The sequence below is a fragment of the Saimiri boliviensis genome, chromosome 14, assembly GCF_048565385.1.
Source record: "Saimiri boliviensis isolate mSaiBol1 chromosome 14, mSaiBol1.pri, whole genome shotgun sequence".
Classification (NCBI taxonomy): domain Eukaryota; kingdom Metazoa; phylum Chordata; class Mammalia; order Primates; family Cebidae; genus Saimiri; species Saimiri boliviensis.
This window is the reverse complement of record NC_133462.1, coordinates 41,385,026-41,399,103: the sequence shown is the minus strand read 5'-3', so window position 1 is coordinate 41,399,103 and position 14,078 is coordinate 41,385,026. Positions and strand designations below refer to the sequence as shown.

The following is a 14,078-nucleotide window of genomic DNA, read 5'->3' as shown; positions in this document are numbered from 1 at the left end:
TTGATGTGTGGCGTTCCCGGGAACCTCCAGGCCGCCCTGCAGAGCAGCTGCCCCCATCACCCTCCTGCCTGCCTGTGTCTGAGGGCCCTGGTGTCTCTGCATCCCCACCCACACCGTGACCATCTGTCGTTCTGATGCTGGCGTCCTGGTGGGTGTGGGGTGATTCTCACGTGCCTTTCCCTGGCACTGAGTGCCGCTGGGCACCTTCTCCTGTGCGCGCTGCCTGTTTGTCTGTGTTGGAGAGCTGTCTACCCAAGTCCGTGGCCCGTTTTTTTGTTTGTTTTTGAGACAGGGCTTCACTCCTGTTGCCCAGGCTGGGAGGCTGGAGTATAGTGGCGCCATCTCTGCTCTGCAGCCTCCGCCTCCTGCAATTCTGCCTCAGCCTCCCGAGCTGGGATTACTGGTGCAGACCACCATACCTCGCTAATTTTTGTATTTTTTATAGAGACGGAGCCTCACTATCTTGCCCTTGCTAGTGTCAAGCTCCTGGCCTCAAGTGATCTGCCTGCCTCGGCCTCCCAAAGTGCTGGGATTACAGGCATGAGCCACCGTGCCCACCAGCCTTGGTGCATTTTTATGCACCAAGTTGAGAGCCCCCCTTGGCGTGGCCCCGTCTCGAGTGTGTCTCTGTTTGCAGGCAGCTCATCTAGCCCTTCCAGGGTGTCTGAGCCCCCAAGCTGTCATGTGCCACCTGTCTGCCGTGTTCTGGTGCTATGGAAGGCCGGCCGCGGGGCCGCGTTTCAGTGCATCCCCTCTTCACTGTCGAGCTGTGTTGCATGTGCGTCAAGGTCATGGAGTGTGGGGATTGTCAACCATTTTAGTTTTCCTCTTTGTAATTTACCTCCTAAGCAATGTTGTTTCAAAAGGCACAAATCGCCAGGCACGGTGGCTCATGCCTGTAATCCCAACACCTTGGGAGGCCAAGGTGGGAGGATCACTTCAGGCCAGGAGTTAGTAGCAAGCTGGGCGACATGGCAAGACCCTGTCTCTACAAAAAGTACAAAAATTAGCCAGGTGTGCTGGCACACACCTGTGATCCCAGCTGCTTGGGAGGCTGAGGCGGGAGGATTGCTTGAGCCCAGAAGGTGGAGGCTGCAGTGAACTGTGACTGTGCCACTGCACTTCAGCCTAGGCAACAGAGCCAGACGCTGTCTCAAAAAACAGTAATAATTTTTTAAAAAGTGGACACAGCTGCCCCGGGGCGTCGGTGGGTGGAGTGCCTGAGCACCTTTGCAGGGAGCGGCTCCAGATGGAAGGGCTCTCTGGGTCCCCCCAGCGTGGCTTTTGATGCAGAACCTGCCACAGGCATTTGTCACCCAGCATTGCAGTGTGTGCTGCCGGCAGCTGTGGCCACAAGCTTTGCAGATGAGCCCTCAACCCTGCGAGGTGTGGGGAGCCCCCATTTTATTATTTATTTATCTATTTTTGAGACGTCCCTTGGGCCGCCCAGCCCTGCCGCAGGCCCCGTCCTTCCTGGGTGGAGCTGGTGTGCGGAGTGTCGCAGGCTCTGCACTGCACAGGTCACCCTGCGGCCAGGCCTGTGGGGCAGGCGGGCTCTGATGACCTGGAGGTCAGAGCCTGCAGAGGGTGGGTGGACCAGCCCCCAATAGCACTCTTTCTTAAGAGCTTCCCGGGAGCTGATGGCCTTTGCAGCGGGTCACTGCGGGCAGGAAGAGGCCATGCGTGAGCCGTCTGCAGAGAGGCAGCCAAGGACGAGAGCTGCTAGGTGCAGATGGGCCCAGCGCTTCACCAGGTGCCAGAGCACAGGGGGAGACTCGTGCAGTCACGACAGTGCCCTGACGCCACATGCAGCCCGGCTGCCTACCTCCTGTGTGGCCTAGGCCCACGACCGCCCCTTGTGGGCCTCCGCGCCCTGCTCGTAAGCTCAGTCGACTGTGTCACCACCTGTGACATACAGAGCAGAGTCAGGGACACCGTGCCAATGTGGGGACCACTGTGGCCACCACCGCATCTGGGCACCCTTTGCGGCAGATCCAGGGACGGCCTCAGGCCTTGTGCCTCGCCTCTGAGGGCTGGGGACCAGCGGGAGGCCCGAGAGAGTGGCATTCTGCCGCCCCCTCCTCCCTCCTCTCCCATACCCGCCCTCACCAGTGCCCAGCGAAGGCCGGCACCGAGGGTCCCACAGTGGTCCAGCTGCGGCCTCTGCTTCCTCTGAGCCGGTGGCTCCCTGGGGACAGTCTTGTCTGTTGTCACACTCTGCTGTCTGGAACACGCAGGCCTGGGTGAGCACTGCATGGCCTTGTTTGGGTGAGAGCGGGAGGGCAGGTGCAGCGCGAGGGGGATCGCTGGGCCTGTGGGGCTGGTGCAGTTTCGGGGAGGATTAGGTCTGGGCCTTGGCTGTGGGCGAGGGGCCTACTGGGACAGTGTGGTGGCCTAGGAGGCCCCTCGTTATCAGAGGCTGGTCTGGGCACAGGCAGCTCCCGTGATTGGGCCATGTGCTGTCCACGGTGCACTCAGGGCCTCCTGTTCAGACACTGGCTTTGTGGCTACCCCATGGAGACATCTTGAGGACTCTGCTCTGAGCAAGGGTGGCCTCAGCCAAGACAGGAGCTTGGAGCTGCCGGGTTTTATCAACCCTGGTGGGTCTCTCAGCAGCAGCCTGGCTGGGGCTCAGTGCTGGGTATCAGCCCTGTATGCTGCAGGCGGGGTACAGGTGGACCCAGGGCAGTGGGGGGAGCCCGGGGACACCCCGGGTTTGCTTCCGCCTGGATGGAGGTTCTGGACACCTATGCAAGCCCAGCTGGGGCCGCCGAGCCACCCTGCAGGGATTCCTGGGTGCGTGCTGCCCTCTAGTGCCCACAGCCAGGAGTGCCTCTGGGCGCGGGTGGCTGTGCCTTGGTGGCCAGGAGCCCAGCTCCTGGGACTGACTGGCGGCTCCCTGCTGTGCTTTCCATGCCCTGGATGACTTCAGGGGTCACAGGGTGGGGAGGTGGATTTTGTTAAGTTTTCTCTAAGTTTTTGGGTTTGTACACACTTGGGTCCTTCTTATCATTTCCAAATCCTAGAGGGATTCTGCCTGGTATTTGGAGACTAACCTGCCAAGGACCATTCCCCTGAGTCTGTGATTGAAGCCTCTTCCTGGTGAGGCTGAGCTACCAGTTCCTACCAGCTCCTACCAGCTCCTACCAGTTCCTACCAGCTCCTGCCAGCTCCTGCCAGTTCCTGCCAGCTCCTGCCAGCTCCTACCAGCTCCTGCCAGTTCCTGCCAGCTCCTTCCAGCTCCTGCCAGCTCCTACCAGCTCCTGCCAGTTCCTGCCCTCTCAGGGCAGGAGGGAGCTGCTCCCACCTGCAGCCCCTGTGGATAGGACAGTGTGATTCCGACATTTCCAGGTGGTTGCCAGTGGTGAATCACTTGGCCAGGAGACTCGGCCTCGATTCCCCATTCCGTGTGGGCCGGCCGGCTGGTTTATGATCCCCGCGACTCTGGGCAGCTGTGGTGGTGGGAAATGAGCTGTCCCGATCTGGCCTCCTGCTCTCCTGGGTCAGGGTTCCTGCCAGGGCCTGAGTTCCGCTGGCAGCAGCCGGTCCAGCCCCCTGTGACCCACAGGCCAGCCCCGAGGGGTGGGTTCCCCTGCCCTTGAGTGTGTGACCCTCGCCGTGGCCCCCCCTGGCTTCTGAAAACCTGTAGGTGCCTCTGCCTGTCGTGCGATCTGGCTCAGAGCAGAGAGAGCGATCTGCGGTAGACGCCAGCACCCCGGGGGCGTCCCTGATCAGAAAGCCATTCTCCCGAGGCCCCGCTGAACATGAGCGCACGTGCTGCCGGGGTCGTCTTGGCCTTAGAAACTAGGACAGCTCCGCTTCTCGGGAGCTGCAGCCCTCGGGCCCTTCGTGCTCAGCAGAGAGATGGGGTGCTCCTGGTTTTCTCTCCTGTTCCCGCTCGGCCGCGAGGGCCCGGCCGCCTTTGTCCCCCTGGCGGCTGTGCTGCGGTATTTTTAGACGCTCCATTCGGAGGGAGGCCGGGCTCCGAGGGCTGGGCGTGGCGGCGCCGCTGGCTCACCTCTCTCGTCTTCCTCCACAGGTGTGGTTCCCGCACAGCTGTAGCCATGGGGTCTGAGGACCATGGCGCCCAGAACCCCAGCTGCAAAATCATGACGTTTCGCCCAACCATGGAGGAATTTAAGGACTTCAACAAATACGTGGCCTACATAGAATCGCAGGGGGCCCACCGGGCGGGCCTGGCCAAGGTGGGTGACGTCCTGGCCCCAGCGCGGCCCTCCATCAGCCTGCGCCTGGGGGCTGCAGACTTCCCAGGTCCCAGCTCCGCCGGCCCCACAGGCGAGGCCCGTGTACACGGACTGTTTTGGGGCCACTCAGCTCACAGACACGCACCTGTTGATGGCATTCTGATGGTCTGCCAGGCACCGTTCTAGGCACTGGACCTGAGAAGTGACCAGTGCAGGCCCGGGCTCCAGGGAGCTGGCAGGTGGTGGTGAGGACACACAGCTGCGCTGCAGTGAAGTCCAGTGGGCAGCGGCCACCAGGGCATTCCGGCTGGGAGCTGATGTGTCACTGAGGGATGGCAGGAGTCTAGGAAGCCTTTCAGGGTGGCCAGTGCCCGAGGAGGCCTTACTTGCGTAGTCAAACAATTGTTTTTTATCTGGGTGTGGTGGCGCATGCCTGTGGTCCCAGCTACTTGGGAGGCTGAGGCAGGAGGATTGCTTGAGCCCAGGAATTAGAGGCTGCGGTGAGCTATGATCGTGCTACTGCACTCCTGCCTGGGCAGCAGAACAAGACCCTGTCTCAAAAACCAAGTCAAACCAAACAGAAAACAGTGTTTTTGAGATGGCAGTGGCTGGGTCTGGAAACTTCGAACAGTGCAGCAGTACAGGCAGAGAGCAGCCAGTGTCTCCTCTGTGTCCTGACCAGCCTCCCATCTTCTACCCGGAAGCAGCACTGTTACCGGGTCTTCTGTCTCTCTTCCGGCGTTTTGTGCACGTGTGTTTGTGTGTGCGTGTGAATACAGAGACTCCCAACCCCACGAGCTAAGTATCTACAATACTGTGCTGTTCGGCTGGGTGCGGTGGCTCAGGCCTGTAATCCCAGCATTTTGGGAGGCTGAGGCAGGAGGACTGCTTGAGGCCAGGAGTTTGAGACCAACCTGGGCAACACAGTGAGATCCCATCTCTACAAAAAATACCAAAAATGAGCCGGCTGTGATGGTGGTACATGCCTGTGGTCCCAGCTACTTGGGAGGCTGAGGTGGGAGGATCACTTGAGCCAGGGAGGTTGAGGCTGCAGTGAGCTGAGACTGCGCCACCACACTCCAGCCTGGAGGACACAGCAAGATCCCGTCTCCAAAACAAAACAAACTGAAACGTCTGTGCTGCTCTTCTGCACGCTTCACGGTTCCCGAAGGTGGGTGCTTCGGTCCGTGAGTCTCTGTGTTCTGGTGTGAGCCTGTTCGGGCAGTGCTCATCTCTCGTCTGGAAGCAGAATCATCTTTGCGTTTGGTTCTTCCGGCTGCCTGCCGTGTGATGCTCACTGCTCTTCCTCAGCGAGGCCGGGGCTCCCGCTCTCTACACACTGCCAGAGGCTGGACGCCTGGGCTCTGCGAGCCAGACCGCAGGGCAGCCAGACAGCGTGTAAACGAAAGTGCGAAGCCCTGTGTCAATAAAACTTTATTCCTGAACCCTAGAGTGCAAACTCATACTGTTTTCACGTGTTCTGAAGTAGTATTCTTTTTTCTTTTCCCCCAACCACTTAAAAATGAAAAAAAGAAAAGAAAAACCAAAGAAAAAAGCCTTCTTAAATGCTTATACAGAAGCAAGAAGAGGCTGGATTTGGCCCCAGGGCCGCAGTGTGCTGACGCGGAGGCCGCCGGCATCTCCTGGCCCTCCCCCCCTCTCCTGGCTTTGGTGGATTTTGTCATTAGCATTCGTCTCTCTCCTAGTGATCTTTCAGTACCAGACTTGCGTCGTTAGGTCTTCATCTCCCAGCCCTAGAGTGAGGGAAGCCGTCTGACGCCGTCTTTTTCCCGCCAAGGTGGATGTGTTTTCTGTTTTGAGATGAGGTCTGGCTCTGTTGCCCAGGCTGGGGCGCAGTGGTGTGATCATGGCTCGCGGCAGCCTCGACCTCCTGGGCTCAAGCGATCCTCTAGCCTCTGTTCCTGAGTAGCTGGGACCACAGGTGTGCATCACCAAGCTTGCTGTTTGTCTGTGACACAGCGTGACGATGTCGGAATGGCAGCACATCTGTGTCGGGGGCGGAACCTTGCTGGCTGCTGCCGGCCGGGCTTCAGTTCTCTTTTTTTAAAAGCCTTCGCTCCGTTCTCCTGTCTGATCGTAAACCATCCTCCCTGGCCCTCCAGGCTGCAGGCTGCCATCCCAGGAAGGGGCCAGGTCCTCCTGCTCTTCTCCCTGGCGCCTGTAGGGCGGGGGACAGGCATGGCCTCCCTTTATCCATTTGCCTCTGTCTCCTGCCCTTGACCTACTTCCGCGTTTCCCAGGATGCAGCAGCTCTTTCTGGTTTGGGATCCACGGCGTCCTGACGTCAGGAAGTTGTGGGAAGTCAGACTGCCCGCGCTCTTTCCTGGGGCACCTTCGAAGGCCCACCCCGTCCCTTCTTTCTCATCCCGCACCTCCCACCAGCCTCTGTGGCCCTGGCTTCTCCGGCTCTCTTCCTCCACACGGCGGCCTGGGGCCCGGCCTCCCGGCTGGACTGTCATCTCCCACGCCGGCACCTCCGTGTCGCCCCTCCCTCGCTGGCTCCTTTGCTGCCGCCTCTTTCAGCCCCGATGTTGCGGCTTCAGGCTTCTGCGCCACGCCCCCCCGCCGCCACGGCCAGTTCCCCTTTGAGATTCTCGGTGCCAGGGTCTTAGGGAGGCCGATGTGGGGAGTGTGGTTTCCTGCCTTGTGTTCTGCGTGTTCCTTCCCACGCCCTCCAGCGGCCTCACTCCCCACACCCCTCCAGCAGCCTCTCTCCTGTGCTGCTTTTCCTGGGATGCATGCAGAGAATCCTTTTTCAAACCCATGGAGGGGGCTGGGCAGTAGGGGCTGCCTGGGGCCCGTGCCATGGAGGGGATATGTGTGTGTGCATGCGTGTGTGTGTGTGTGTGTGTGCGCGCGTTTATGTGCATGTGTGTGCCTGTCTGCATGTGTGCCTCTGTGCATGTGTGTGCACACGGGAGACAGAGGGGGAGGCGGCTCACACAGCCCAGAGAGCTTGGCAGCTGCAGAGTCACGTTGGCACCCGTGTGTGGCACTCGCACACCCCTTGTGCAGCTCTGTGGGGACAGATGGGCTCAGGGAAGCATCTGGTTTGGCCCTGGGCAGCCCTGCATCTTCCAAATAGGGGGTCCTTGGCTGGAGCAGCTGGCCTCTTCAGAGAAGGAGCACAGGCCCCTGTGGGTTCTGAGTGAGCTGTGGGGGTGTCAGGGTCTCCCTCTCACCCTGGTCTCCCCACTTGACCACCCTTTGTGTCTGTGTGTGCGTGCACGCCTGCCTGTGGGGGTGGGGCTGGAGGGTTTCCTGGTTCCTTCAAAGCTGTGTTTGGTTATACATCCCCACTTCCCCCCAGCAGAGATCTATAGACCCCATGGAGCTGGGGCGGGGTGGGGGCTGCGGGCACAGCCCCGAGAGGGCACTGGAGCCCGCGCTGCCCTGGCTGCTGGGAACCCCACTCCCCTGCGTTGCTGGGGCCTCCACAGCCAGGTGTCCCCAGTCACTTGGGAAGCACTGGGGTGAGAGGAGCCCCAGGAGGCCCTGTCTGGGGTCCTGTTAGGAGGGGTGGGAGCTTCTGGTGCCCCATCCCAGGTGGGCACCAGCAGGCAGGCCCTGGCCACCCTCAGTTGTACTGCTCATTGGTGTCTGCCTCTCACCATTGGCGTGCGGCCTGTCGCCCCCCTGGCCCCGGCTGAAGCTGGCCTCCCGGGAGCCCTGTGTGAGGGACTTCTGGGGACCGCCCCAGGCCTGGAAGGCCCACGTGTGGCAGTGGGATCGTCCTGAGCAGCTTTCACTGCCTTCTTTTCAATGTTCCCGCCTGGAGCCCTCCTCCTGGATCCGCGCCTTGGCAGGAATGTGGGCTGTCACTTCTGTCCTCTCACGCCCTGCGGGATTTCCCCAGAGCCTTCGGGTTTGAGCCCAGCTGGAAGTGGCCCTCGTTCACGCCGCCTGTCAGCACCTGCCTGGGGCGTGGCACCTAGAGTGTGGCTCCGTGTGTGCGGCGCAGACGCCGTGGGGGTGTTTGGAGCCTCCCGCGTGGCTCCCAGATGTCTTTACTACGCAGCGCCCGCCGAGGAGGGGACAGATGACAAAGTCGCCCAAGGCACTCTTTCGAGAGCGAGGAAATCGGGAGCGAAGTGTTTTGTTCTTTCGCAGACTCGGATGACGGACGAGTTTCCTCTCCTGGCAGTGAAGGGGCGGGTTCCCGGCTTCCTCTCGGCCAGCAGCCTTGGCCTGGACGTGGAGCCGGGCTGGGTTGGTGAAGTCTCCGGCAGAAGCAGACGGGGGCTTCCTGAGAGGGAGACGGCGCCTGTGTGGTTCCGAGCGGCGCCGGCCTGTGGAGCCTCTCGTCACTCAGCTCCGTTCTCGGCAGGAGCGTCTCGTGCCTGGGACTCAGGCCCTTCTGTTTCCATTTCTTGCCTTTCCACCTCCGAACGTCTTGGCGTCTCACTGATTCTTCAGCTGCCGCCTTGAAATCGAAGAGAAGGGCATCCCGGCCGCTGGTCCAGCACCCTGCCATGGCACAGGCTGTGCCAGCGACAGCAGCCCCAGGCACCTATTGCGCTGTGGCCACAGTGGACGTGGAAGGGTGGCAAGTCTCCAGAAAGAGCCAGTGCGAGCCTGGACCGTCCTTTCCTTGGGACCTGACTCACCTTGCTTTGACTCTAAACGAGGGCGTCCCCTCGCCTGGCACTGCGCCCCTGGGGCCAGGTGGTTCTCTGGGGCGGGGCCATCCGGGCACTGCTGGGGCTGAGCAGCAACCCTGGCCTCCATCTACTTCCTGCCAGAGCAACCTCAGTCGTGACAGCCACAGATGTCCCCAGACATGGCCAGGTGTCCCCCGGGGGACAGGACCCCCCTCAGTTGAGAGCCACCTGCTTGCTGTGGCTGATGCTGTTAGTGCTTTTGCTGAAGAGACCCGCGCGCGCCGGCTGCGGAGGCCGCACCTCCCCGTCGTCAAGGAGCACCTGGGGACACGCGTTCTCACTGCCGAGCAAAAGAGTCTCCTCCACGATGCGATCGCTGGGTCCCTGGGGGTGGCAAGTGGACGTCAGCCATCCTGGAAGCTGCCAGCGACGTGGGCCTCGACACGGACCTCTTCCTTCGGGGGCCCTGAGCGCGGAGGGGTGGCTTTCCAGGTCCCTGACAGATGAGCTGCAGCGGGGGGGTTAGTTCTTCCTCCCTGTGCAGTTGGGTGGCCTGGGTGACCCCTGGAAGAAGGCGTGGGGCCTGCAGACCCCACCCTAGGACTAAGTGTGGCCACCCAGAGCGGCTGGGAGTGCCTGCACAGAAGGGTGCCTGGCGCCTCGAAGGCCTCGTGCCCACCGGCTGACTGGAATCTGGACTTGGCCTAGAGGCTCACCCCCACCAGAGGAGGGAGCACGAGGCTGGGATGAGGCTAGGAGCCCAGGGCGAGACATGTGCCCCGATAGCCCTGTTCTCTCGGCTCCTGGATGGGGCACCTGACAGGTGCCGGTCCTTGTCCTCTGCTGTTTTCTCTGCATGTCTCAGTGTCCAAGGTGGCCCAGGGCTTCCCTGGGGTGCTAGAATTCCATGTGGCTGCCAGGCTAGAGGTCCTGGGCCACAGTCTGCCCTCCCGCCCCAGTGGTGCCCTGGGCTGTGTTGTGGATTGCTGTCTGCCTCAGTTTCCTCAGTGGTCAGATGGGAACTTCTCCGTTCCTCCCTCTTAGGGGATGTGTGTTCTGAGCCCCAGCACACTCTGCACAGTGCCCAGCTCAGCCCAGCTCCTGTCCTGACCCACAGCCCCTGCCCCTGCCCCCATCCCATGTGGCACCGTCACCCTCCCTGTGCTTCCTGTCTGCCTGCTCCAGGTGGTGTGGGAGACCCGTGGAGTCTGATCTATTTCCCAGCATTTCCTAGTGCCTAGCAGTTGGTGGAGCCACTAGAGCGAATCTCGGCTCCAGCCCCTGGTGGCCTCACGGTAGCCGGCGGGCGCAGTTCTTATTTCCTGCTGCTAGAGGGCGTGGTGGGCCGGAACGCTCATAACCAAGAGGGAAGAGAGTCCCGGTTTAAAAATGCCTTGCCCAGCACGTTGGGAGGCTGAGACGGGAGGATCACTTGAGGCAAGGAGTTCGAGACCAGCCTATGCAACAAAACGAGACTCCATCTCTACAGAAAATTAAAAAATAAAAAGTGAGCTGGGCGTGGTGGTGCAAGTCCGTGGTCCCCACTACTCGGAATGCTGAGGTGGGAGGATCTCCTGAGCCCAGGAGTTGGAGGCTGCAGTGAGCCTGTGATTGTGGCATTGCACTCCAGGCTGGGTGGCATAGCAAGACCGTCTCGGAAACAACCACCACCACCACACATGCCTGAAAATGTGTCTGTCAGCCTCCAGTTGCCAGCACACACACACGCCCCGTCCCCCCATGTTTGCTGAGTGTAATCCTGCACACATGCCTCAGGGTCGGCCCTGGTGCTATTGGGGGCTGTGCCCAGCTTCCAGTCCTGGGAGATGGCTCTGCCTTAGCAGGAGAGGCCCTTGTTGGCTGCAGAGTCTCCCGGGGCGTTTGATAAGGCAACAGAGGTGGGTGTCCCGAGGTGCAGATCTGGGGGTGCTGGTCCCCAGGGAGCCGGCTTCGCAGTCTGCTCTCTGGCCTTGCCCTGAGGATCCGAGGGTGCCACCGACTCGCGCCTTGGTCTTGCAGATCATCCCCCCGAAAGAGTGGAAGCCGCGGCAGACTTACGATGACATTGACGACGTGGTGATCCCCGCCCCCATCCAGCAGGTGGTGACGGGCCAGTCGGGCCTCTTCACGCAGTACAACATCCAGAAGAAGGCCATGACGGTGGGGGAGTACCGCCGCCTGGCCAACAGCGAGAAGTACGCAGGGCGGGCGGGCAGCCTGACCCTGGCTCCCGGAGCGCACCTGCTCATGGGGGTCCTGGGGGCAGAGGAGGCGCGGCATACGCAGCCCCCACAGCACGGCTGGCCTGCTCCACATGCCCGACGTGGGCGGCGGCAACCCCCGAGCCAAGGGTGGATCCGGACCCTCTCCCAGCCTGGGCTGACCCACACCGCCCTCACCTCAGCTTCCCAGGGATCCCCAACACACAATGGGCGGCACCCCAGTCCCCAGCCCCGGAGCATGTCCTCCACACCCTCCTGTGATGCCTCGGTGGCGTACCCCTCCTCAGAAAGGGCTCCCTGGCTGGCACAGGCACACACGAGAGCACAGGCACACGCGACACAGACACGAGGACGCAGACACAGGTACACACGAGGGCACAGAGGCACACACGAGGGCACACAGGTACACAAGAGGGCACACAGGCGCACACGGGGGCACAGACAGGTACACACGAGGGCACATGGCACAGACATGACAGACACGACACAGGTACACACGAGGGCACACGGGCACACGAGGGCACAGACAGGTACACACGAGGGCACAGGCATACATGAGGACAGGCACACAAGGGCACAGGCACAAGCACACATGAAGGTACATGTGGACACAGGTACACATGGGCACACGTGCATCCATACACAGGCGCACACAGTACACGGGCACACTCATGTCCTTACACAGGCACACACAGTACACGGGCACACTCATGTCCTTACACAGGCGCACACAGTACACGGGCACACTCATGTCCTTACACAGGCACACACGGGCACACTCATGTCCATACACAGGCACACACTACACACGGGCACACTCACGTCCATACACAGGCACACACAGTACACACGGGCACACTCATGTCCTTACACAGGCACACACAGTACACACGGGCACACTCATGTCCATACACAGGCACACACAGTACACACAGGCACACTCATGTCCACACACAGGCACACACGGGCACACTCATGTCCTTACACAGGCAAACACAGTACACACGGGCACACATGTCCATACACAGGCACACACAGTACACACGGGCACACTCACGTCCATACACAGGCACACACAGTACACACGGGCACACACAGTACACACGGGCACACTCATGTCCATACACAGGCACACACAGTACACACGGGCACATTCGTCCTTACACAGGCACGCACAGTACACGGGCACACTCATGTCCATACACAGGCACACACAGTACACACGGGCACACTCATGTCCATACACAGGTACACACAGTACACACGGGCACACTCATGTCCATACACAGGCACACACTGCACACGGGCACACTCATGTCCTTGGGCACACACAGTACACACAGGCACACTCATGTACATACACAGGCACACACAGTACACACGGGAACACTCATGTCCTTACACAGGCACACACAGTACACACGGGCACACATGTCCATACACAGGCACACACGGGCACACTCATGTCCGTCCACAGGCACACAGTACACATGGGCACACTCATGTCCATACACAGGCGCACACAGTACATGGGCACACTCATGTCCTTACACAGACACACAGTACACACGGGCACACTCATGTCCATACACAGGCACACACAGTACACACGGGCACACTCATGTCCTTACACAGGCACACACACTGCACACGGGCACACATGTCCTTACACAGGCACACACAGTACACACAGGCACACTCATGTCCATACACAGGCACACACAGTACACACGGGCACACTCATGTCCATACACAGGCACACACAGTACACACGGGCACACTCGTGTCCTTACACAGGCACACACAGTACACACGGGCACACTCATGTCCTTACACAGGCACACACAGTACACACGGGCACACTCGTCCTTACACAGGCACACTGCACACGGGCACACTCATGTCCATACACAGGCACATACAGTACACACGGGCACACTCATGTCCATACACAGGCACACACAGTACACACGGGCACACTCATGTCCATACACAGGCACACACAGTACACACGGCCACACTCATGTCCTTACACAGGCACACACAGTACACACGGGCACACTCATGTCCTTACACAGGCACACACAGTACACACGGGCACACTCGTACTTACACAGGCACACACAGTACACACGGGCACACTCATGTCCATCCACAGGCACACACAGTACACATGGGCACACTCATGTCCTTACACAGGCACACACAGTACACGGGCACACTCATGTCCTTACACAGGCACACAGAGTACACACGGGGACACTCATGTCCATCCACAGGCACACACAGTACACACGGGCACACTCATGTCCATACAGAGGCACACACAGTGCACACAGGCACACTCATGTCCTTACGCAGGCACGCAGTGCACACAGGCACACATGTCCATACACAGGCACACGGGCACACTCACGTCCTTACACAGGCACACACAGTACACACGGGCACACTCACGTCCTTACACAGGCACACACAGTACACACGGGCACACTCATGTCCTTAGGCACACAGTACACACGGGCACACTCATGTCCATACACAGGCACACACAGTACACACGTGCACACTCATGTCCTTACACAGGCACGCACAGTACACATGGGCACACACGTTTATACACAGGTACACATGTGGGTACACGGGCACACGTTTACACAGTCACACACATGGGTATACACGGGCACACAGCCATGCACAGGCATACAGTACACAGGCACGTTTATACACAGGGACACACATGGGTACACGTGGGCATGTTTACTGGACACGGGCACATTCCAGCTCTTACACATATCTGTCAGGCACACCCATGTGGGAACACCCATGAGCACGTGTGGGTACACATGGCACCTTTGTGTACTGGCGGTGTTCCGAGTGTGGGTCACTGGTTCCACAGGCACAGCCACGCACTCTCCGTGCTGCGCAGGCCCATCCTGTCGCTGTGCCCTCCTTCCTGTCTGTCGCCCCCACCCTGTTGCTCTCCGAGGTCCACGTGCCTTGTGGCTCTGGCGCCAGGGTGGGGCCTG

The 14,078-nt window shown here is 60.3% G+C and overlaps 1 protein-coding gene across 4 annotated transcripts in view; it reads left to right on the top strand.

The window, feature by feature from the left end:
• Nucleotides 1-14,078, top strand: part of KDM4B (lysine demethylase 4B) — a 181,708-nt gene that overhangs the window by 61,995 nt on the left and 105,635 nt on the right. For 3 of the 4 annotated variants that reach the window (XM_039465931.2, XM_039465928.2, XM_039465929.2), the window contains 2 exons: nt 4,040-4,205; nt 10,847-11,022. In XM_039465931.2, coding sequence (XP_039321865.1) covers nt 4,065-4,205; nt 10,847-11,022 — 317 coding nt within the window. In that variant the 5' untranslated portion in view covers nt 4,040-4,064. Of the gene's footprint in view, nt 1-3,026; nt 3,352-4,039; nt 4,206-10,846; nt 11,023-14,078 lie in introns of all 4 variants that reach the window. The other variant, XM_074384759.1, reaches the window with a different exon arrangement.